At 36.4% G+C, this 25,564-nt stretch overlaps 1 protein-coding gene across 8 annotated transcripts in view; it reads left to right on the top strand.

Moving 5' to 3' along the window:
• The window catches only part of SBF2 (SET binding factor 2), a 260,675-nt gene that overhangs the window by 148,916 nt on the left and 86,195 nt on the right, over positions 1-25,564 (top strand). For 6 of the 8 annotated variants that reach the window (XM_062620136.1, XM_062620144.1, XM_062620137.1 and 3 more), the window contains exons 8-16: positions 942-1,050; positions 1,673-1,786; positions 2,556-2,633; positions 4,916-5,029; positions 5,538-5,666; positions 6,416-6,514; positions 10,258-10,462; positions 12,595-12,704; positions 14,212-14,361. In XM_062620136.1, coding sequence (XP_062476120.1) covers positions 942-1,050; positions 1,673-1,786; positions 2,556-2,633; positions 4,916-5,029; positions 5,538-5,666; positions 6,416-6,514; positions 10,258-10,462; positions 12,595-12,704; positions 14,212-14,361 — 1,108 coding nt within the window. The remainder of the gene's footprint in view (positions 1-941; positions 1,051-1,672; positions 1,787-2,555; positions 2,634-4,915; positions 5,030-5,537; positions 5,667-6,415; positions 6,515-10,257; positions 10,463-12,594; positions 12,705-14,211; positions 14,362-25,564) is intronic. The other 2 variants (XM_062620140.1, XM_062620143.1) reach the window with 2 other exon arrangements.

The raw sequence follows: 25,564 nt of genomic DNA, 5'->3' as shown, positions 1-25,564 counted from the left end.
AGGAGATCTGATAATACTGTGCAATAAGAGGTGTGTGGCAGCAAAACAAGAGACTGGAGTCATAAATTGTAGCAAGGGAGAGAGAGGCTGATCATGAGGATAACAAATCAGTGGAACAGAGCCTGTGGAATTTCCATCCCTGTAGGCTTTAGGACCTAGCTGGACAAAGCCCAGGACAAGGTGATCTGGAGTCAGTCTTGCTATGAGCTATAGGTTGGACTAAATGTTCTCCCGAGGCTCTTTACAGCCCAAAAGATTCTGTGGTTTTAAGATAACAGCTACATTACCTTGTGTCACAGTTTTAAGTCACTGACAAATATTCACCAGAGAATGATTTTAAAATAACAAATTGACTCCAAAAAGCCACATCTGAATCCACCATTATGAAATGGAAAACTGAATGTCAAGATATTTGGGATTTTTTAGAAGTCATTTAATTCTGACTCATCTGTTTCAAAACATGCTTGTATTTTAATAGTGTGTTTTTATTTACAATATTTCAGAGTTGGGCTTAATTTTTAATACAGAATAAGAAGGGGTAAAAATGGAAAGTGAGTTCTGGAATATGCTTCTTCATGCTAAAATAGTCATGATTGTAAATTTTTGATAACTATATATATATATAACAAATATAGCGTCCATATAACATAAAAGTTACAAATATAAATAGGCTTCTCTTATTTTGCAAAATACATATGTTTCCAATAAGTTGTAGAATCTATAATATAATGATTTCTGGAGTTTATATGACACATGTTCTTTTTAAGAGCATGTCAATTTATAAAGAAGTATTAATATTTTCATTTTTTGTTTTTAAAATACAGGCATTTATAGTAATTTTAATACGTAACAGAAGTGTTTTTTTTTTCTCAAGAAAAAAGGTGCCCCATGTAGAAGGATAGTCAGAAGCTTTTATTTTATTTTGTTTATTCTTTTCACAGTTATCCCTATATTCCAATTCTTCCTGCACAGCTATTGGAAGTTCTCAGCTCACCAACACCTTTCATAATTGGCGTACATTCTGTCTTTCGCAATGACATTCATGAGCTTGTAAGTGTGTCTACTCAGCAATATGTATAGTCACAGTGTTACCAGTCATGTTTAGTTGAAGAGATGTTTATATGGACAATTCATATATGTTTAAAATATTATTGTAGAAAGCAAGGCAAGATAGGAGGACAAAAATGGAAAAGCATCAATTCTTTTTGAAATACAGTGAGACTATAAAATTGAGAGGAAAATTATATGATTCTAGTGCAGGATGGGAAGGAATGGTTCCATTTACAGCTTTGCCATGTGCTGGGAAAAACTGAACAAGGGCTACAGAGGTGTTTAGAAACCTGTAATTCTACGTACAGTTGTCCTCACCATGTCCTTTTGCAAACAAACTTTTCTGTATCTCAAATCACTGAACACAGACCTGGAACATCCAGAAACAGAAGTCAGTTTTGAAAGGTTGGCCCAATTTAACTTGCTTTGGTTTCCATTCATTTTTTTATGGCTAGATTCAGTAATATGAAGTACTTGGAGTATTTCCTTTATCAAAAACATTCTATACATTCAAGTTAGTACTGGTTTGTTCATTTTAACTCGTGCAGAACATGAAATTTGAACTGTTGTGTCTTTAAACTATGCTCACAGTATGCACTGCTGATGTGTTTCTTCCTTACAGTTAGATGTAATCATAGCAGACCTGGATGGAGGCACAATTAAAATTCCTGAATGTATTCATCTTTCTCAGCTGCCAGAGCCACTGCTGCATCAGACTCAAATGGCGCTTTCTCTAGTATGTTTTGGTACAAACTTCATTTTCCACTCTCTTGCCTATTAAAAAAAAATGTTAAATTGAATTTCAGTATTAAATCACTTTCAAACACATTGGTAATGAGATTTAAAACCATAATTCATGCCAACATTTGTGATTTTAGAAGAATTTGCTATCTACAGTTAATCACTAAGTTTTTTCACTATTCAAGAGATAGGTATTTTTCCTTTGTAATAATGATTTTTTAATAAGAATTCAACATTGGTATTTGAGCAGAATTGTTACCAGTTTAGCTGCTTTTCTGTTTCTATAAATTCATTTCAACTGTACATTTTCTTGAAGTTTAACAAATGAATAAACACTTTATTTGTATGTTACCTGTGTATCAGTATTCAAGAATGATTGATAAGGGAATCACCAAAAATGTAGTTCAGTTTGTCTTTTTATTATCATCATAAGTTAGAAATCACCTTATTTGGAGGCTTCTGAACAAATCTTCATGTTTTACAGAGAAGAATCTTCTGCCTGTTAATCTGTTTCTAATGAATCAGCCCTAAAATCCTCAAATATGACTAGCTTCATTGACTGTAATACAAATTTTTCATAATGAGCTCACTTATAGAAACCTGTAGCTAAGAAATTAATCCCTCTTTTATTTCTATGCAGTCTTCATAATTTAAATCAGTCTATTATTTGAGATCCTTACTATCAGTGAAATAAGAAAAAAAATTAATTTATCCTTTCCTCAGCAAAATGAGGGGAAAAAAAAATTGTTTAAAAATTTCTCTAGGTTTTGCATCCTGATTTGGAAACAGCAGATTATGCATTCCCTCCCCCACGAACAGCTTTATCACACTCAAAAATGCTGGTAAGATTTCTGTGTTACGTTTGACTTAAGGAGAAGACTCTTGAAATTTTAGACTAACTTCTTTTTAAGAATTTTTGCTTTGTGTTTTCTTTTCCATATACATATTCTTTATGGTATTATTGGTGAAGCAAATAAATGCCATTGGACTTTTCATTCTGCCTTCTAATGGCATTCTAATAGGATGGAAATTTTTATAAACATACTTGTATTAATATGGAAGTACCTTATTTTCTTTAAATATTTCTGTCTGTTGAATTGAATCTGTTCCTCCTCTGTTTCATAGACCAGTATAGCTGCAGAATTTTACGTGAGTAGACAAAGTGGTCTTTTTATCCATTTCTGTAAATACTAAAACCAACTTCTCTTACAGACACCCCCACAACTGTTCAGAAACATCAGAAATGTCGTTCAAGATTTAGATTTTTAGACTAAATTTGAGTAAAAATAGTAGTGGTAGCTGTGTCAGCAAAACATAAGTCACTGGTTTTACAATAATAATGATAATTATTATACACTGCATGCTTGGACATGTTGGGAAAGGTATATGATTTTTAACCATAAAAGGTTAAATTGCTTTAATGAACTCCAACCTGAATGGAACTACATGTAATTGTCTATACTAAAAAAAGTTTATAGAAAGTCTTCTAGTAAAATCTAATTAATTTAGAGTAATAGTAATTATGAATTTGCGATAACAACTTGGTAAAGCTGCTGGGTTTAGCTTGTAGGAGTGTCTAGAACTGAACTTGAGTTGGTAGTCCAGACTAAAATCCTAAAGCTAATTCAACTGAAGAACATACGCTGTTTTTTTTTTTGTGTAGGTGTATTTGAAAACATGAAACTCTTCAGTTGTACAATATATTTGTGGTACTTACTTCTTGCATAGATTTTTTTTTTCATTAGTGAAGACAGGGGATGTAATCCATTTAACTAATGGCAGGAGTCAGCTAAGATCTCACTTTGAATAGTGAGGTTATAAATAAATATAATTTTGTATCAAAATAAGAATTTTGTTATATCTGAAAGAAACAGCCATGTTTTCAAGTAGTTCAAAATGTCGGGGGACAAATGTACCTGTTAAAATCCTGGACACAAAGAAAATGATAATCTCAGTAGTGAGTCCCTCCAAAATTAAGTTACAAATACAATAAAAGTTATCATGTTCCAGTGAAGAATATAGAGGCATCTAGTAAAATATCCCAACAGGACAGCTTCATAGAATCTTACATATACCTAAATTTGTTTCTTTAAAATGTCATTACAAGCTTTAACTTAGGTTGTATTTACTTGATTAGCTAATCAGCTGTTTACCCAATTATTTAATTTAATATTCTTTGCTGTGCATAACTTTTAAAGTTAGTTTGTTTAAAGCGTTCTTTAAGACACCATAAAACAATTTTTAGGACCTCAGGTTTTAAACATGACTGTAATCTGTGAAGGTACTTGAGCTAAAATAAAGTAACATGGGTAACACAGGATTTGATCACAATCTTTGCATCTGGGCCAGCTGGAGATGTCACTGCCCCAAGTCTGCCCCCAGCTGTTCACAGCATTTCCATCAATCTGTCAATGTCTATGTAAGCACCTTCTTAGTCATTTAAATCAAAATATACCAGTACATTAAAGATCTACCACATCTTTAAAGATCCAGAACCCTGGCTTATTTTGGCGGCAGTAGGTTGGCAAGCGAAGGCATGAATTTGAAGAGTCCTAGACAGGCAGCTGAGCAAACTTAGAGCAGTCTCCTCAGCTGGCAGAGCCACAGCGAATGTCTGTAGTGATGCCTGCAATACTTTTAGCCTGGTTGTCACAGCAGCAGCAGTGCCATCTTAGGCTTCTAAGGTTCCATGCTCCCCTGCCCACACCAATGGCACTGCTTGTGCAGTGCTGCAGAACCCTACTTATTTTAAGGGGTAAATCCAAGCTAAAGTACCCTCTTTCCTTTATTTAGAAGCAGTTTTCTCTTATGGCAGTTCTTTCATGTGGTTCACCACATGACTACCCCAAAAGCTACACTTGCATTGCCTGTTGTGCAGGCAAAAGAAGGTCAGCAGGAGTAAAGGGGTGCATATGTACTAGATCTATCATTGCTATCTGAGGACAGGTCAGTAAAACTGTAGCCTCACGTAAGAGAACTTCATACGTGTAAAAGTATCTGCCTATGCTATACTGCTACATTGTTTGATGACTTTGTAGGCGTTTCTCAGATGGCTTTATATAAATGTGTGGAAAAGTTTAAAGTGCAAAAATGTTTTGATAGCACATTCAGTTACTGCTTACAGGACAAAGAAGTGCGAGCAATCTTCCTTAGACTATTTGCACAACTTTTCCAAGGATACCGGTCATGTCTTCAGCTGATCAGAATCCATGCTGAGCCAGTGATTCATTTCCATAAGGTAAAAGAGAAGTAGTTCTGTATATTTAGCTAGTGTCGTGTTAATCCTGTGAGCTTACCTTTTGAACAAGTGTTAAAGTTTAAAAAAAATAAAACAATCTACACGTGGTAGGCATAGCATTCTGACATAACACTATATCAGTGCATTTTAGTGGGACTAATTGCAAGGACAGTGATGAAATGTGAAATAGCATTAATATTAACATTGAATACAAATAAACATGAGCAATCATTATGGAATTTTGAAAACATATGTATTGAATTAGAATGCAATACTCGGAAGTACTAGTTTTCTGTTTTATTATCTGTGAGATTTTTAAAATGTTTGCATCGAACTTCCTGTTCACTCCTGAATTTAGGTGTAAAAAGATACTAGCTAATAGAAAAGATTTCATTACAATGTGCCACCTATTAGTAGAAGCTGGTGAAAATATTTAACTGCCAGTATATAACTGAGTGTAGTTTTGATACTGATGAAAGACATACATTTTTTTCTTTCTTTATTGCAGGCAGCCTTCTTGGGCAAACGAGGCTTAATTGAGAATGACTTTCTAACCAAAGTGCTCAATGGAATGGCATTTGCTGGTTTTGTGTCAGAGAGGGGTCCTCCTTTCAGAGCCTGTGATCTTTTTGATGAGGTGAAAACTATTCCTATATATACCTAAGTAAATTAAAATGTACCTATGATATTTCAGCATGTAAAAAAATACTGAACTGCTTCTGTATCCTCATTGTTTATTAAAGTTTATATTAGTCTTTTAAATTCCAATTTCTACTAAGTATACATTTCCAGCTTACTTCCATAAAATTATGCCCTGCTCATATATATGAAGTTAAACAGATGTGTAAATCGTGGTAATGCTGCTCCTATTGTCAGGTTTGGAACTTTGTAATGCATCACATGTGGTAGTACAGAACTATTTTGAGTAATTTAATTATATTCTTAGAAACATTGAAAAAAGTAATTGAGAAATATTAAATTAAACACATACCCAAGAATATAAACTGGGACAAACTTTTTTTTTTTTTTTAAGTAATGCCATATTTTTTCTGTTCTGGTTTTTATTTGAATGTAGAATACAAATAGAGTTTGGTATTAATTCTGCTTAGTAGTAGTATATATAAGAAACATGGATTGTCATATTAGAAATGTTAAAGGAATGCTTTAGGTACATAGGAATCTCTGTATTTGGTAGGACTATAAAGTCTGGTAACAGAAGCTGTGTATGAAAGTGAAAATATCTCATGTTCCAGAGCAATGTGACATTGCACATTTTCCAGTGTTCAGTTTTCTTTGCTGAATTTCAATGTAAGATTAAAATTTCATGATTTAAATACAAAAGAAATTATTTTTAGTTGAATTGTAAACTTTTTTTTATTTTTTAAGTTGGTAGCCTTTGAAGTTGAAAGAATTAAAGCTGAGGAGGGTAATCCACCAAAAATGATAAAGCATGTTAGAGAACTTGCAGAACAGCTCTTCAAAAATGTAAGTTTACTCTATCTGCTGCACTTTTGAGGTAGTAATATTGAAACTTCTTACTTCTGAGATTGATCCAGTGTATGAAAATGAAAGTGACTGCTTCTGTTAGTCTTGTGTACATTACGAAGGAAGAGTTTGGAACTTCAAGTGTCATCAATTTTGTACGTGTGATGTACATTGGTGGAAGTTCAATATAGTGATATTGATTTATTAATGCTGATACTAATTTGTGTATAGGTACTTCTACTTACTTTTTTTTTTTGTCAGTATTCACATAACTTGTATCAACTGTTATATTCTCTGCTGCAACCTGTCCATGCCTCTAGACAGTTTTCCACGTGAAAACTGTACATCCAGTTTGGCATAATAGGTATTTTCCACAGACCTTTTTTGTTGTGCAACCCGGTCCCTACAGTTTGTGTGCTCAGCAAGTGCTATTTCTTACATCCTATTTCTTGAACTCTAGGTTTCCTGGAATACCATTTCCAGTTTCATTCTTGTCTTCCTATCATGCTCCTTTATGTTACTTGTTGCTTCTCTTTCCATTCATTAGCTGGTTTTGTGGGTTTTCTTTGTTGTTCTCTTTCGGGGGGGGGCATCACCTAATCTCCCCCCACCCACACAGACTTCCTGTGGTTTTTCAGACTCCACAGAGCAATATCTACTACATAATCAGTTAACATCTTTGTCATTCTTTCTATTCTGTATCCCTCTTCCCCAAAACTATGGTTTACATGTACACTTCTACTAATATCCCACAAGATTTACCAAATATTGTTATGTCCTGGGGTGTTTTGGGGTTTCTTTTGAGTTGTATATGTCTGTCTTCCCTGTGCCCCCCATGAATGCCTTTAAGGATTTTTTTCACTGTCACTGTAATTTTTGTTTAGGGTAAAATTAGTATCTTTTCCATAAGAAATAAATTAACAGCCAGTGCATCTCTTTTCACAGAAGATTTTTGGATGGAAAAGTACGTCTATGTACTTCAAGTAAATTAAATGTGTGAATAGTAAGGGGTGTTAAATGAGATTAGTCTGGCTTTAATATTGTCCTTAGTTGCAAAACTCGTGTGTCTGTTTTCAGACTCGCTCATGTGCATCATCTCTCTTTTCCTCTGAAATTGCCAAATGACTGTTACACTTTTTCTGAATTAAATAGTATGTATATTTATTAAATAAATACACATCTTAATCTAACTTGATGATAGCAGCCATTGGAAGAGAGGGCAAATACATCACTGTGGACTAAAACCGTTTCACATGTAACAGTGGGTGTGAAATGTTGTCTCCTGTCCCTGTGTGTTATGGCATACTTACTGGAGTATATTAACACTGGTATCCTTACACTGACACTTCAGACTTAGAGTATGTATCTTGTGGAAAATGAAGAGAAACATCAGGCATCAGAATTTTTGTTACATAGATTCATTTCATCTATGAGATTTCATTTGTAATAGAATATTATTTATTCAATAGTATATCTCCTCATTCTAGAGCATTCTTTTAATGATAAATATTGGACTTATTCTATTTTCTACTTAGAATGAAAGGACGTGTAAAGCATAAGTAAGTGTGCATATGTGGAACTTTTTATTTCTATTATTTCTTAAAATCAGTGTCAAAACTAATTCATTTATGTCATTTCTTGTGATGTGATTTAGTATATCATTGTGATGAGCTTCCTACTTCACTAAGTAAATGGCTTAGTGCATTTACAAGTCAGATTTTTGATAGTTACGCGTACACCTATCTTTGAATAAAGCACTGTGATGAGTAACATTGCTTCTGTAAATTATGCATAGAGCCACCTGATTTTAAACTCACTGCATGACGTATTTTGACATCTTGTCCACAGTTTTAATAATATTGTAGCTGTGACAGTCTAGATACATTATGGAGACAAAGTTTGTAACAGAGAGATAAGGGAGATAATGTTTGTTTTAGTCTAGCTGGTACAAGTGGAAAATCTAGACAAGTTTTTGGCATATACTGCTTTAGTAGTTGAAGACATTAGACCTACGTTCCTCAGAGAGTATACAGCTGGCATATTTGTAATGTCCAAGATTAAAGTAACTCTGTATTTCCTCTGGATCTCTCTTCATGAAATGGAATGTGGAATAGTTACACTCCCTTTCTGGCTTTTTCTGTGTCATCTGTTACCCCCTGCTGAGATTGTGTTCCCTTTCTCTGCCTTGCTTCTCTTGGCATCTGCTGCTCTCATCCTCCTGGCTAGGTTTTTGGCTTGGTTTATTTAACTTTCCTCTGCAGAGAATTTGTATGGTTAAGTAGCTGGTTTGTTTTGACTGCTATTTCTCAAGTTGATGCATTTGATCCCTTTGTTGCCTTTTGCTCCCTTAAACGAAAGTTTCAAACTAACTCCTGTTTGCAGGTTTTATTGCAAGCTAGTTGTGCTTGTACAACAGAAATCTAATTGATTGAGGAGCACTCTTTGGCAGTGGTCTATAGCCAATAATAAGTAATAGCATAGAGTCAAGTTACATAACAGTAAATTAAAGCATGATCTATGATAACCCCTGGTATATGAATGGAAAGCTGAAAACATCCTATTTTGTTTGATTGTTACACTCCCCAAGATGTGAGATGTGATCCTGTGAATGGTGGTAGAATCCTTGTGGATCTCAGCTGTCTTTCAGAAGAAGTACAGCCTGAAGCCAGGAGTTAAAAGAAAAACAAACAAAAAAACAAAAAAACAAAAAAACAACCCACAAATAGAAAAGACTATCAACCATTTGAGGGAAAAAAATGAAAAGAAATGGTGAATTTTCATATCCTGTTGTCTTCAGGATATCTTTCTGGAAAGTGTGTTTTAAACAAGCTAAAATAAATTTGCAGGCAGTTGAGTGAAAATTAGTGGTTTGTGATGTGTGTGGTCTTTCTGATAACTGAACACCAGATACAGAAGATGCAATGTAAAACTGATTTTTATTTTTTTTTTCACTTCTGAAGACCTCTGCAAGAAAACCCAAAAGCAAGGATAAGAACTTTCTTTGGGGCTGCTAATTGCAGACCATGAAAGAGCGAGTGGAGATTCATTCAGGCAAACCTTTACATTCACAGTGGAAATGCTGATAGATTTATAACAATAAAAGTCTTTCCTATCCTGTGTGAACATCCCAAAATCTGATGTGACAGCTTTTTTATTTTCCTTGTAGTTTGGGCATATTGCTTACTCTCTTTGATCACATATATTAACTTCTTTAATTATTCTTTTTTTAGTGCAAACACTCAGCTTTGTGATGTATTTTTATGGGACATACAGAAGATAGAAAATTGGTGTCTAGTGAGTTTAATACAACATGGTACAAAAATTAATTTTTACTTCATAGTCTTAAGATGAGAATATTTCTCAGTACTCAGTGAAGAGATTATATGTTTTAGTACTCTTTGACTCTCTCTCTAATGAAGAGATTGATTGTCAAACTATTTGAGTCCTAAATATTCATTAAGCTGCATATAATCAACCTAAGCAGTAATTTTCTTTTGCTCTCTTTCTTTTTGGATTTTTCATTTTGGCAAAAAATATTTTGTAAAAGCCCTTAAGTCGGAAGTATTACAGGTAATGAATCAGGGTGATATGAATATGAAACATTATATTAGTGAGCTGCATTAGATACTCTGCTTCTTAATCATTCAGGTATGACAGCTACACAAAACAGTAATAAAGTTGAATAATACAGATGGTAACACTGTATAACACATTTGTGTATAACCTTTGCTTTTGACCTGCAGGAGAATCCCAGTCCCCACATGGCGTTTCAGAAAGTGCCACGGCCCACGGAGGGCTCCCACTTGCGGGTTCACATCCTTCCTTTCCCTCGGATCAATGAGTGCCGGGTGCAGGAGCTCCTCCAGGAAGGCCTTGCAAGGAGTCAGGGTGCCCCCCCTGCCACTCGTGGGGACAAGAAGTGTGTTGTTCCAGCTGGTCCCCCTGTTGGTATGTGTACTCCTTCCCTGACTTACCTATTTGTCATCCTATCTCACGAGCTGAACAAAAATTAACATGACTGCAATGTGTTGCTCCCAAACTCAAATTAATACTGCATTTTTAGTGATGTTGGTGAACTTCAGTACATAGACTTGCCAGTTTGACTTTGCAATTTTGAAAGCCCTTTTGTATCAGCCTTTACTAAGAGATCAGATATCCATAGTGACATAATTACTAACAACAAAAAAAGTTTATCTGAGTTAAATTGAACTATTAAATTAGATACTGTCTACTCACCTAGGTTTGATGAATATCACCATAGGTTACTTGTAGGACTGGCTGAACCATGCTTTGAACTGTTAGGATTTCTTCTTTGACAGTAGTGGAAGACATGTAAATTACTGGGAAAAGGCAAGGAACAAACATATTCTCTGTCTCAAAATAAATATACCTATATTTAAATATGATGAGCAGGTGTAGACATTGTAGGCCTGTCAAATTCATTTTAATGGTAGAAAAATTCTGTGTCATAGTCATATTCATTGATGTGAATGATGGCATAAACAAGTATGTTTAGTAAACTTGCAGGACACATGAAGCTAAGCAGAGCTTGCAAAAGTTTTGAAGGATGGGATTAGAATTCAGATCAATCTTGAAAACTTAGAAGTCTAGTTTCTGAATTTTGTATTTCTCTACTGCCTTTCTTCAGATAAGGTATTGCATGGGCATGATCAGCTGACTAGGCAACTTCAGACACTAATTTGGGAATTACAGTGATTGTAGGGCAAACATGACCCAACCGTATCAAGCTATTGCAAAAAAAGACAAACATCTCAGTCGCATGTATAAACAGGAGTACAGTCAGTGAACCCATGGAGAAATCCTTTCGTTGTACTCAGTAAGAACTCCGCTGGACTGTTTGTATCCATTTTTGGACACTAGAAGACTGTCTCCATTTTTGGTTCTGTTGGAGCGAGTCCAGAAGCAACCAACAAGAATGACCAGTGGTCTGGAGAATGTGACCTAGAAGGAAAGATGGAGAATTGTTTAGACTAAAAACCAGAAGACTAAGGGAACACATAATAGCAGCCTTCAATTACTTAAGAGGCTGTTAAAAGAAAGGGAATAATCTGCAGTGATAAGGAATAATGGATTTAATTGCAGCATGAAAATAGAGTTATTTGTATGGAAAAATGAGAATTGTGAGACAGTTGAACTGATTTCTTGTGAAGCCATGGAGCCTCTGTTATCACAGAACTTTGGGAGCATATTAGACAAACATGAGAAGTAACATAAATACACTTGATCCTGTCTAGGGACAGCAGGATGAACTGGATGGCCTCTTGAGGCCTGTTCTAGGCCTGTTTCTCTTTATGTTTACTAAGAATAGGATAAACTCTGTTCACCTGCCTTTGCTGTTGACTCTTAGTTTGGTTTTGTCGTCCCCATCCCACCCCCCCCAAGGAACAGCTCTCACACTCATACTCTCTGCTGTCCTGTGTGTCAAAATCCTTGGTTATTGGAGCTCATTGTTATCTACAAGAAGGGCATATTCTGCATTTATAATTTATTTATTTGATACCAAAGAGGAAAAGAGTATGTTAGCTCTTCCATTCTGAATTCTCTTGAAAATTCGGAGCTAAATAAACACTGCATTCAGAAAACAGTCTTTTGATATCAGCAAATTGGAGTCTAGGTATGAGAATATGTCTGTCACAAAATTCTTGCCATGGCCAAGGAATTCTCTAGGAAAAAAATAGTTATCAACTGCTACAAAATATGCAAGGCTATGTAGTTCACTGCAGAACACAAGCGTATATAAATATATATCTATTATAATTTCTCTTTATATATTTCATTAATATGTTAGAAGTTGGAATCTCTGTATGAGACAAATAGAACAAGTAGTAAAGAAAATCAGCTGCTGTACTTAAAATTCAGAGCACTCATTTCTTCAGACAGTATGTGGAAACCAAAGATTTAGGATCTTATGTTCCTACCTCTATATGCCTACTAATGGAATTTGCTTCACAGACCAAAACTGAGGGCACATTTTTTATTTTATTTTAAAAGAACTTTCAGGTCTTTGTGGCTTTGCAGAAGACATTTCACGGATATATATTCTTCTTTTTCTTTGTTAGTTTCCATAATGGAAAAAGGAAGCACAGTTTTCAACAGTGCACAAAGGCTGGAAGTTGTTAGAAGTTGCATCTCATTCATTTTTGAAAACAAATTTTTGGAGACTGAAAAGGTAATAAAATGAATTTTTAACTTTCCCAAATAAGCTTGTTCTGTTAATGAGCAAATGGAGACTGACCTTGTCACAAAGTACATTTTGAAGTCTTGTTTCAAATGCTAATGATTATTTTAACCATTTAAATGAATGAAGTAAGCAGTAAAACTAGTCATATGAATGCAATACTGGGTGTAATCTGAGGCTAATGGATTTGAAAACCTGTTTGTAATACTACATGGGTGTGTTGAAGCTGTTTTTTCTGCTTTATGTTACCATTATAAATAGTATTGTCCACATAATTTGTTTTTAAAGCAGTGTATTACTCTAGCAGTATAGACTGGGAGGACTGCAAACAAAAGGCATACACAGACATTTAAGTGTTTATCAACCAATGCTTTTTTTAACTTTTCAGTACCGTAAGTTTTGGTTGTTTTAAAAATCAGTAATTATATAAAACTCAGAGATGAATGTAAACATTTGCCATGTTTATCTTTACTTAAATGTACTAGTGAGTTGTCATCCTTGACGTGCTTAGTTTTTCAAATTATTAAGTTGCCAGGTTTTACAGATTCTGTCCATAGAGTTTTCAATTACTGATTCTAGAACCTACACTGAAATCTAATCTTACATACGAAAATGACTGTAAAATAATTTTAAGCACTTTTTTAATATTTGTCAGAGAAGTATCACCCATGCATCTCTGAGGCTACGCAGCTCAGTGAGAAAACGGGTGATTTTGATTTACAAGTTATATTATGGAAATGTATATGGGAGTTCTAATAAAATATGTATCTCTTTTTAAAGAGTTTTGATGCATGTGTAATACAGTAGTATTTAATATTTTTTAAATTACACACACTTGGAAAAAGTCAGTATTTTTTTTGTCCCCCTGAATGGTAAATTTGCCCTTAGATAAGACAATAGGCTGACTTTTCTTATTCATCTGTTACTACCCATTAAATCTAGTCTAAAGGGCCACAGCTGATAATCACTGATGTAGCACTTGCTGCATCTTTAAAACATTGGCATAAATATTCTATTGGCACTGTCCTAGGGTAAACTGTATGACAGTGTTGTGACCTCATTGCTGTGAGAGGTATGCCACTTCTAAAACCCTTTGTCATTCAATGCTTTTCAAAAAACATGCTGGTTGTCCTTGATATGCTAACTTGAGGCCTGGCCTGGCTGGTACAGAGTAGCGCGCTTGCTTTCATGCAGAATAATCAATTTCTGATTTCAAATCCACTCGATGTCTGTCTGTATTCAGTCATTTCTATTTGCAGATGTAGGTGAGAAATACCGTTTAATGCATTAGAAAAAAAAAAGGGAAGAATTGATTACTTAATGACTCTAGCTAAATCAACCATTATGTGAAAGGGTGATACTCAAGCTAATGAGTCATTTCCAAAGTTATTGTTTAATATACTGTCACTTGGAGTTTCTTAATAAAGAATTAATTATATTCAGTATGAATGGTGCCATTCAATTTCCTTTTCATAAAGGCAGATTTTCTTCTCTCCAGACCCTGCCTGCAGCTCTGAGAGCCCTAAAGGGAAAGGCAGCTCGGCACTGCCTGACACAGGAATTAGGCTTGCATGTTAAACAAAATCGAGCAATACTGGACCATCAGCAGTTCGACTACATTGTGCGAATGATGAACTGTGCTTTGCAGGTACAGTGTGTGAAAGCTGTGTTCTTTGGTTGTCTTTGTTTTGCTATTATGATAAGCAAAAAATTGTTTCGAAAGATGTGGAAAAGCAAAAAAATTAAAGGACAGTTGATGTACTTAGTGTTGTAGCAGAAGCTACTTGACTGGATTTAAGATATTAGGCAGGTCTATACAGATCTGCGTGATAAAAAAAAAAAAAAACCAGAAAGAAAACTCTTTCTGTTATTGACAATGTAGATATAACTTACTGTTTTAAGTATTGAAGTGATTTGCCTTAATGGCTTGGATTACTTTCTTGATAAATGGGTGTTAGGTTTTCCAGGTCATTTGCTACTTAGACCTCCTGAAGTGTGTATCACCCACTGCTCAGTTTAAAAAAAACTCAAGTTTGTCCTCTTTGTCGTCGTGTGAACATATTTCATATGTTATGTATAGCTATAAATTAACACTGACTGAGCAAATGCTACCTCAGGTCACCATCAAGTGTAAGATTTGTTTTCTGTTGTATTTCTTGTTTGTTCACAGTAGATGCTTTTCTGCTGTTAGGAACAAAATTCAGCTTTGCCAGAGCAGTGGTTTTGGAGTAAAGTTACCTGCAGTTAGCAGATGATAACTGAAGTCAGCTGGCTGAAATTGTAGGGCATGTACTGGAATGTCCCTTTTTTGTCACAACCATTGGCCTTTTCCAAACTTTAAGGTTAACTTCCAACTCTGGTTTTGCTTACAACTCTGAGGCTATCTGAAACTGTATTTCTCTGCCCAGTGACCAGTGGAATACTGACCTGCTGTGTATTCAAGTTAGAAATTTCCTTTCAAACCAGAAAGCAGGATTGTCTAGATGTTGTTTCCACTTTTTTGATTGTTCATGGGATTTAAAACCCCTTTATTTCCCATATCTTAGTACAAAATAGATGGCAGAAGAAAATGGGGAGTTGAGGGAATTTCCTTTGCTCAGGAAAGAAATGCTAACATCACCTTTAATAAAGCAATAACATCGAATTTTTCTCAAGGAGAAAAATATTGTTTTTCTTTCCAGTGCTTTGAAGATCCAAAAAGGACCTTAATGTTCATAGAAATGAATGTGTCTGCAGTGTTCCTGAAGTTAAACTAGAATAGGGTTTGGTTGTTTTGTGGGTTTTTTGTTGCTTTGTTTGGTTCTTTTTTCGCCAACAGAACTAACGAACATAAATCATACAGAGGAAACAGATCCGGTCAGGAGGCATTTTCCCCTCAACATTGTTTTCATATCTGTGAAAATATAAAATGGAAATTTCAATTTCTTAGGTGTCAGCTTAGCCAATATGAAAACATCTGAACTTCTGACACTGGGCAGCTAGTTGGAAGCAAGTATTTAGAACATCTACTTTTATGGTGTATGAAATGATTTATGAAGTTATAAGCATGATATATTAAGATAAAAGGATGTTTTATAATTTGTTCACTTTGTTCAGTTCTACTATTTGGAACAGCATGTAAATTCTGACATTTTGGAGCTTCCCTGTATCAGAAAAAAATACATTATCCACAAGTTAAGTTTGCCCTTGCTGCAGTGGGACTCAGCATGTCAGCATTTTGCTGTAGAGAGAATTCTGTTAGTTGCAGGTCATAAGACCAAGTCACTTAAACTGTGTCTGTTAAAAAGATACAAAAATATAATTAAAGAAATGTGGTCTTAGCTGGAGATGTATTCAAGCCTTAAGGAAATACCGCATTAATTACAATTGAGTTTTTGAGAGAGAGTCAGATTGCAGTACTGCTTTAAGACCTCAGTGAACTATTGGAGTTGTAGAAACTGTCTCAGTCATACTACTGAACATCTAGCCACAGATTTTTCTGTTAGTGTTATTGTATGTTCCTGTTAGCATTCATAAGATACAAACTAAAATATTGCTGTGACCAGGGGGCTGATACAAAAGCTGAGAGGAAGGGAAGGCGCCAAGCAGACTCGATAGGTTGGACATAGCCCTGGCTCTCTACTATACATGCTGGGTTGATCTGGCATGTGTGTGCCTGGTGGTTTTCCCTGGGAAATACCAGTATTTGCTGGCTCACTTGCTCGTGTGGATACGAAATGTGATGCTCCTCAGCCACCAAACCTCTGCTACTGATAATGTGAATTGTTGCAAACCATAGTATTTCAAGAGATATAGGTTGACCATATCTGAAAAGTGTCTTTTGAACAAGAAACTGCATTACTGTCATGTGCTGAATTCTTTGTCTTACCGGGAACAGTGCACATACTAGAAAACCGGGAAGATTGCATTCTGCAAGTTTATTGCATATCCCTCTGTTACTATTAAAGATTTTCCTGCTTGTCTAGTGTTAGGTTTTTTTTTCTTTTAATAGAATTTATTCTCTTATTTTACTAGAGTCCATAAAAATAAAGGTTATACGCTTTTTTTAGAGCTTCTGTACACTTGTTTTAAGGATGAAAAGCAGTATGTTAACAAAATTTTAGCAATAATCCCACAGTGCATATTGTGGCCAGTATCATTGTATCTGGTGAGACGTGTCTGCTACCGCAGTACTTTGGAATAGATTAAGGAAGAGGAATAAATTACTCACACCGTTGCTTCAAGATAACAGCTGCTTTATTTTAGCAAAAAAAATACTTAGACTGTATTTCCCTCAGTATCCAATCTCTAGCCATTGTGCAACTGGAAGGAAGGGAGGGTGATAGCTCACTGATTTCTCTAGAGCTGGCAAAACTTGATTAATATCTGTGATATTGATTAATATGTGTGATAGCAAAGCAGAAGCATTATGTTTTGTTCCATATGTTATATAACTAAAATTACTGTTAATAACCGTCTACAGTGTTGCAAAAGCTTAATATATTGATTGACAATTTATGCATGCAGATGGCACAGCAATGAGAAAAAGGTGAAATTATTTCTCTAGAAACTATTTCCATCATGTTTGCTATCTGCTTCTGAGTTTACATCAGAATTATTTGCAATTACACAAAAATTTCTGTTTTGAACGTTTTTTTCTCTTTAATTTTCTGTAATGTAATGCTTTTCTCTGACATTTCAGGAAAGGCTGCTTAACATTTTTACACCTAAGAAGCCTGCTTTTTACCAGAGAAGTATTTGTTCTGTGTAATTACATTTCTAGCAGCACACTGTATCCTTAATACTTGTTAAGAAATAATAGCAAAGCCAATTTCAAGGCTCAATTTGCATGCTTCTCCATTAATTTATTAGAAACAACATAACTTGTCCAGATTTTCAATTGTTTCTTACTTCCTTCTGGCAGCACCAAGTGAATTCTTATTTTGAAACACAGTAGCACTTAGTTTGATAAAATGGCAGTAAAGGCAAAAAGGGTTGAAAGTTGTAACTTCTTCCCTGGTGTAGGTGGAGAGTACTTGATGAAAAGATATTCCAAACAACTTGCATAAAGTAACAGTAACAGTAAGGCTTTCTGAAAGAAAAAAAAGATGGGGAAAGGTTCTCTTCAGAGGACTGTGAAGAAGCTTCTTTTAGTGGTTAGGACAGATAAAACTTTCCATTTAAAAAGAAAAACTACAAGCCTACAGTGTTGCAATATCACATTGCCTCTGTAAGATGTCACATATTAATATTGCCTAACTTCATATTAATGCTTTGGCAAATTTGGGTCAAATTGGAAAACACATGTGCCCCAGACATCTGGACTACCTAAACTAAATGTGGTTAGAGTGGGAATAAGGTGCATAAAAACTATTAAATGCATAAACGCTTTCAAAATTCTTTTCTTCAGCTGTAGGAAATGGATAAGGTCTTCTAATGATGTGATTTGATCTGACAGCCTACAAAGTCATGAATGCTGTTTTAAGGCCAGTTTCACATCTGTGTGAATATGTGGTGGTGTAGACAAATTATTAAACGTTCTAGTGCTTTAGATAGCTTCCAATAGATCTCTAGGGCTTTCCGTACTTGCAAAAAACAGATGTTCATCTTTCAAATAGAGTATACTGAGCGCTCTAAAAGTATACTTACAATATACAATATGAGAAACAACTGTAGGAAGTCTTAGTAGCAACCAGAGCAAAATTAAGAATTTAACCTGTGTTAGGTTACAACAGAAGTATATCTGGGCCAGCATCTGTTCTCCAGCAATTGCCAAAAGCAGACTAAAGATATTACTGGTTAATTATGCCTGTAAAATTTTGCTCATGACTCTTCTGCATCAGTTTGGTATAATAAAGGTCGCTTTCTAGCGCTTAACTATACAATCTGTGTAGAAAGAATCTTTAATATGCAAAATTAAAACCAATGGCATTTTATAATTAGTATTAAATTTTTTTCTTATTCAAGTAACTGTTGTATTGTGTTCTACCACCAGATAAAATTTAAAAATTGTGAGTTCTCAGAATTCAGAGGTTTGCAAATACTTTCCAATAACAAGAAATATTTTATTACTCCTGAGAGAAAATAAGCCGTATGTGTATGTATATAAAGGTTCAATGAACTAGTATTTCTCATATTTTATGTAGAAAACTATGTTGCTAAATGTCTATATTTCAGAGGCTAATAGTAGATTTCTCTCCTTTCAGACATGGCCTGCCTTTTGTTACTTTGATTTGCACTCTTGCAAGTAAAGACTGTCAGAGTAATGTTTGAACAGTAGTAATATTTGAAAGTATTTTAAGGTCTTTTAGAGCATAGAAAATACATAATAAAGAGAAGTCACTGTAGTTTAACAGGGACATAATTCTATTAATTTATTAGTTATTAACAATTCAATCTTTTTCATCCTGTTAGATGTAGTTATGATATTATTTAAGTGAAAGAATGGAGATTCCACTATTTAAGGCTTGGACTTTAAACTTCCAGATTTAATTCCGTATTGTCACAACGGGCACAGTCATATAGTTTCTGTGGTCCATGGTTTATTACCCAAGAAGTAAAAATAACAGTTTTTTTTCCATCCTGCTGACTTTTCAGGAGTTCACCTATAATGTTCTGGACTTAATAAAAGAAGCTGCTCTTTCTGAATCTTTCTGATGACCTTTCTCATTCTCAAGAAGTTGCAAGATACTAGAATATCATAGGACATAGCTGAGCTGATGGTGCTCACATAATTTATCTAGGAAAAAAAGTACATTATCAAAGGTTGTATTGCTGATCTGTGTTTATTTTTCCTTTTTTTTCTCTGAGGAGCATACTGTTACAGCCATCCCATCTCACTGAATGGCCAAACAGCCCATGAAAAATCCATTCACAGGCATATTTTCATGAAATCCTGAAAATGGAGCTTTTTGTGGGATTGCCCATGTACTTATTCATGAAGCAGGTGTATGCATACTGCTATTATTGAAGGTTGCAAACTTCTTAGCTTTATTACTGCTGCTAGAAGACCAGTCCACAGTTACCTACTTGCAGGTATCAAGGGAGATGACCATCTTGTATAGCAGTAGTCATTCTGCATTTGGCTTGGACTCTCCATGAGAAGGCACTGTCCAAATAATTCCTTTTTCATAGAATCACAGAAGAGTTAGGGTTGGAAAGGACCTTAAGATCATCTAGTTCCAACCCCCCTGCCATGGGCAGGGACACCTCACACTAAACCATGTCACCCAAGGCCTCTTCCAACCTGGCCTTGAACACTGCCAGGGATGGAGCATTCACAACCTCCCTGGGCAACCCATTCCAGCGCCTCACCACCCTAACAGGAAAGAATTTCTTCCTTGCATCACTTGGGGAAATTTATTTGTGCAGTGATCTCCACGGAGCTGCCTGGCTCGTTCTGCATGTCCAGGTACCAAGGTGTTTGTCTCAAGCCAAGTAAAACTGCCTCTGTGGTTTTAATGAGGAAATGAGGCAGCAGAAAACCATAGCTGCTTTTCACACTGGTGCTGTACCAGTGGAGATGTTCAGAAATAACCCTGGGCATTTCCGAAATTGGTGTTTCCCTGCAGGTTTCAGAGACCCTACTTATGTTAATGTGAAAGTGTTTGTGACTTCTGCTTGGACCTACCCTCCATAATTATTGCTTGAGACTGTTACTTTAAGAAAGGAAAAATAGGCATTAGCAGTAATGAGTCCCATGCCATGCTGTCCATACCTACATCTGCCTTCAGCCTCCCTCTCTCAGCTGCTCACCAAAATGTGTTGTGTTCACACACTTGCTGTCCTCTGTGTATGTACGTATGTGTGTGCACACATGAGGCACAAGGGTGATACAGGTATCTATGGCTGCTATAATAGAAAAATATATATACACTGATACACATAAATATAAACTCGGTAGTAATGTAGAAGTTAAAATAATCTACAAGTCCCGCCATGATCACAGCCTGTTCACAGTATGAATGAATGTGCATCTCGAGCATACATCATCTTGAGTGCTCTGGTTGCAGGGAATCCCTTGGTTACACAGGTTTCTGACTGCTAACATGTAAAGGAATCAAAAATGCCATAATGAATATGTGAAAGTACCCTCCTTTCTGTTGATACAACATGTCATAGGTATTACTTTTCTAGGCTGCAGACTGTGGGAATATTGATTATGTCTTTGTTACATTTCTGTGCAGTTAGCAGAGGATTCAGCCTTGTTTTAAGGGTCTCTGCTTAATATTTTATTACAATTGTCAAATAATAGTGGGGAGTTTGGTTTAATACAAGAATAAGCAGGAATACATGTGAGCAGCAGTGCCGCGGCCTCCTCTGGCTGGTTGCAGCTGTGGGGCCCACAGTGGGGCTGTGGTGACAAGCCCACAGCACCCACCGTCTTGTTCTCGCCCTCGCTGAGGCATGGCATGGTTGAAACCAAAGCACTCGAAACAAACCAGCAGCAGCAAAAGTAGGTATGTTAAGAGCTGTGATGATTTTGAAGAGCTTTTAGCATATTATAGCAGATTTTTCATGGCATTTACATAGCAATGTAGGCATTTCAGAAAAAAAAAAAAGGGTATGTTATCCAAACTGCAGACACAGCTGGTCTGTGTCTGAGCGATGTTGATTTCAGTCAGGTCATATCTGACTTACAGATAGATAAAATGTGATATCCTTGTGGACACAAATGTAAGCGCTAGAGTATTCAACACTGAATCTGAATGAGGGTGTCACAGCAAGTAGTTCCCTGGCAGGAATAAGGAGAGCGGTGTGTGTGTGTCCTGTCCCCCCCCCGTGTCCCCCCCCCCAGTCCTGGTTGGGTCTCTGCGACATTTGTCAGCTAGAGCACTCTATAGTCTTCATGGATGTCTCCGTCTTTCTGGGGCCTTTTGGGCCTCTGTTCAGTCCTAAAATATTTGCTGTTCATGCAGGGCATGCTTGCGTGTGTTTGGGCACACATAGGTGCCTTATTGAAACCATGTAGCTTCTTGGAGCATTGTTGTGGTAGGCTCTGACTGCTGCTAAGCGTTCATTACTGTTAATTGTGGCCTTGTGGTTGCCAAGTGTTCCTAATAACTCCGTGTTCTAAATATTTTTGGTCATCTTGATGAAAAGCAGACATGTGCTTGTAAGCTACTCACTGCTGTAAATAAAACAAATATCTTTTAGGAATTATGTTATACTGCTGTATAATTGATCTCTAGCCTCCTTCTGAAAGAGGTGGACTGATGAAAGGTAGTGAAAAGGAAAAAAATCCCAAAGAGTCTTTAATGTTTAAAATTGTGACTAATAATAAAGTTATATAAAACTAGTGACTTCTTTTCTTAGAAGTTTTATATCTAACAAAAATATGAAAGGAACACATGCAATTTTGTTATTTTAAGTTTTATGTATGTATAACATGTATTTCAATACAGCTACCTAATTCCATATAGATGTGTGTATAAAACTGTAGGTAGGTTTACCTGCACTCAATCTGTATTGAGTGTCATTTTATGTATACATTAAGTAACAAAATATTACACAGCATTGATGCACTATACCCACTCAGTGAACATAACTCGCTGGCCACCCATATGCACATGTGTATTTAGCTTTAGTGCAGTTTTTATTACTAAAATTAAGGGGAAGAATTTGCATGTCACTCTGGTCTTCCCCCCTGTGCTTCGCACTTCAAATAACTTAAACTGAGATATAGTAGAGCACTGAAGTGGAATGCTCCTTTGCTTTGTGAGCAAGGTATGTCCTTCCTTGATCATTGGTGGTATTTGAGAATGAAGACCTTGGGCCCACTGTAGGAGAGGATCTGGTTTGAGACCATCTTAAAAATCTGAACGTGCACAAGTCCATGGGTCCTGATGAAATCCATCCACGGGTCCTGAAGGAGCTGGTGAATGAAGTTGCTAAGCCTCTGGCCATCATATTTGAGAAATCATGGCAGTCAGGTGAAGTTCCCGATGACTGAAAAAAGGGAAATATAACCCCCTTTTTCAAGAAGGGGAAAATGGATGAGCCAGGGAATTACAGACCAGTCAGTCTCACCTCTGTGCCTGGCAAAATCTTGGAGCAGATTCTCCTGGAGGGCATGCTAAGGCACATGAAAATCAACAAGGTGCTTGGTGACAGCCAGCATGGCTTCACTAAGGGGAAATCCTTCCTGACCAGTTTGGTGGCCTTCTATGATGGGGCAACAGAACTGATGAACAAGGGTAGAGCAGTTGATGTCATCTACCTGGACTTGTGCAAAGAGTTCGACACTGTCCCACACGACATCCTTGTCTCTAAATTGGAGAGATATCAATTTGATAGGTGGACCACTCGGTGGATAAAGAACTGGCTGGATGGCCGCACACAAAGAGTTGTGGTCAATGGCTCAATGTCCAGCTGGAGACCAGTAACGAGTGGTGTCCCTCAGGGATTGGTGTTGAGACCGGTCTTGTTCAACATCTCTGTCGCTGACATGGACAGTGGGATTGAGTGCGCCCTCAGCAAGTTTGCCAATGACACCAAACTGTGTGGTTCGGTTGATACACTGGAGGGAAGGAATGCCATCCAGAGGGACCTTGACATGCTTGTGAGGTGGGCTGATGCCAATGTCATGAGGTTTAACCATGCCAAGTGCAGGGTGCTTCACCTGGGTCAGAGCAATCCCAGGCACTGGTACAGGTTGGGCAGAGAAGAGATTCAGAGCAGCCCTGTGGAGAAAGACTTGGGGGTGTTGGTGGATGGGAAACTGAACATGAGCTGGCTTTAGTGTGCGCTTGCAGCCCAGAAAGCCAACCATATCCTGGGCTGCATCAAAAGGAGCGTGACCGGCAGGTCAAAGGAGATGATCCTGCCCCTCTACTCTGCTCTTGTGAGACCTCACCTGGAGTATTGTGTGCAGTTCTGGTGTCCTCAACATAAAAAGGGCATGGAACTGTTGGAACAAGTCCAGAGAAGGGCCACGAGGATGATCAGGGGACTGGAGCACCTCCCATATGAAGACAGGCTGAGAAAGTTGGGGCTGTTCAGCCTGGGTAAGAGAAGGCTGCGTGGAGACCTCATAGAAGCCTTCCAGTATCTGAAGGGGGCCTGTAAGGATGCTGTGGAGGGACTCTTCATTAGGGACTGTAGTGATAGGACAAGGGGTAACCGGTTAAAACTTAAACAGGGGAAGTTTAGATTGGATATAAGGAGAGAGTTCTTTACTGTGAGGATGGTGAGGCACTGGAATGGGTTGCCCAGGGAGGTTGTGAATGCTCCATCCCTGGCAGTGTTCAAGACCAGGTTGGACGAGGCCTTGGGTGAGATGGTTTAGTGTGAGGTGTCCCTGCCCATGGCAGGGGGGTTGGAACTAGATGATCTTAAGGTCCTTTCCAACCCTAACTATTCTATGGTTCTATGATTTAACTTACTAGAAGAAACATGCCATGTCGAAAACTAGTTTGTTGTTTCTATAAGGAATTTTATGAAGTGGTCTGTTTTCAAATATTTTGTTTTGCAGGAATTTGCATAAAAGTTGCCAGTGGGTGGCTGGAGGATGATAATCTTTATTTTTCACATACAGTCATTTCTAAAACAAAAAGAACATTGAAATACATTCAGAGTTTTCTGATCTTTTGGTTGCTATAATATTTGTATAACCTTTGGCTTAAACAGTTGAAATCTTGACAGCTTGTGTTCAAAAAAATTGAAGTGTGATGTTGAGATACATAAAACACAGGCCAGTTCTGGGTTTTGTCAATTATTTTGTGTAAATTTTGACAAATACTTTAATATGACAAACAAAGAATAGGGAACATGTGGCATTTTAGAATGATTTTTTAAAGGAAAAATGCGTAAGAATAGGTTTCTATATAGTAGTAGACCTACATCTGCTGTTACATAAATAGAAAGTGTGTGAAGTTACAGAATAAAACCGGAATAAAGGTGTAAACAAAAGAAAGTTTGACAGTCTACAAGAGTGTTAAAAAATTCTTGCAGCTGTTAACATTTATTTTCAATATTATAGCCCAGATTTATGACTCACATGAATTGATTTTTAGGATGCATGGGAAAATACCGTTGAAGTATGCTGTGGTGAAGATTGCTTTTAGTAATTCCAGAACTCTATACACAGTCGGTGGATCAGGCTTTGGTATCTAGTAATCCAACAAAGTATTTAAAAGTAACTTCTAATGTCTACAGATCAAAAATCAAACAAACAAAACCTGACCAAAAAAAACCCTCACCAACCCTCTTCCCCTCTCTCCACCAATTCTTCAACTCTAAACTTCAAAACTCCACTTGGGAGCTAGGAATTAAAATTTGAATTGCATGTTTAATGGTCTAAATTCTCACAATGTTCGTGAGCGTACAGATATCTAGTTCTATCTAGACTGATCGGCTTTTGAGGACAACAGCAACTTATTTTGATAAAATTAATTCCTCTACTCAGTTGAGCATCTTATAAAACCTTTGTTTTCAATCTTAATAGATTAAGCGTCACTTCAGAGAATACATATCTTTTCTTACACCTGTATAAGTTGCATACAGTTGGCATGTAATATTCTCTATCCCTTCTGGGTGTATGGAATGCAGTATCTTGAGATCATCTCTAACTGTAGTAATAATACTCTTAAAATCAGCCTGGATTAAGAGGATTCTGTGATTTTCAGCACTTCTTTAGAAACTTCATCTCTTTCCTTGTCTGCATTACAATACTCTGTCTACCTCTGAACCATAGGCATCTGGATTTTACATATTATACATTCCTTCAACTGTACTGATGATTTTAATTCTCAAAAAGTTGTTTTTCTTCACTTTTAATGCCTTAATGTAATTGCTAATATTTTATATATTTTCCTATCCTTTCAATTCTCACAAAATCTGCTTCTATAAATATCATGTATTCCACTTGTGCA

The sequence above is a fragment of the Pezoporus occidentalis genome, unplaced genomic scaffold, assembly GCF_034315485.1.
Source record: "Pezoporus occidentalis ecotype Australia unplaced genomic scaffold, CSIRO_AGI_Poc_V1 ctg22, whole genome shotgun sequence".
NCBI lineage: Eukaryota > Metazoa > Chordata > Aves > Psittaciformes > Psittacidae > Pezoporus > Pezoporus occidentalis.
Note: the sequence above shows the minus strand (reverse complement) of the source record. Positions and strands in the feature narration are given on the sequence as shown.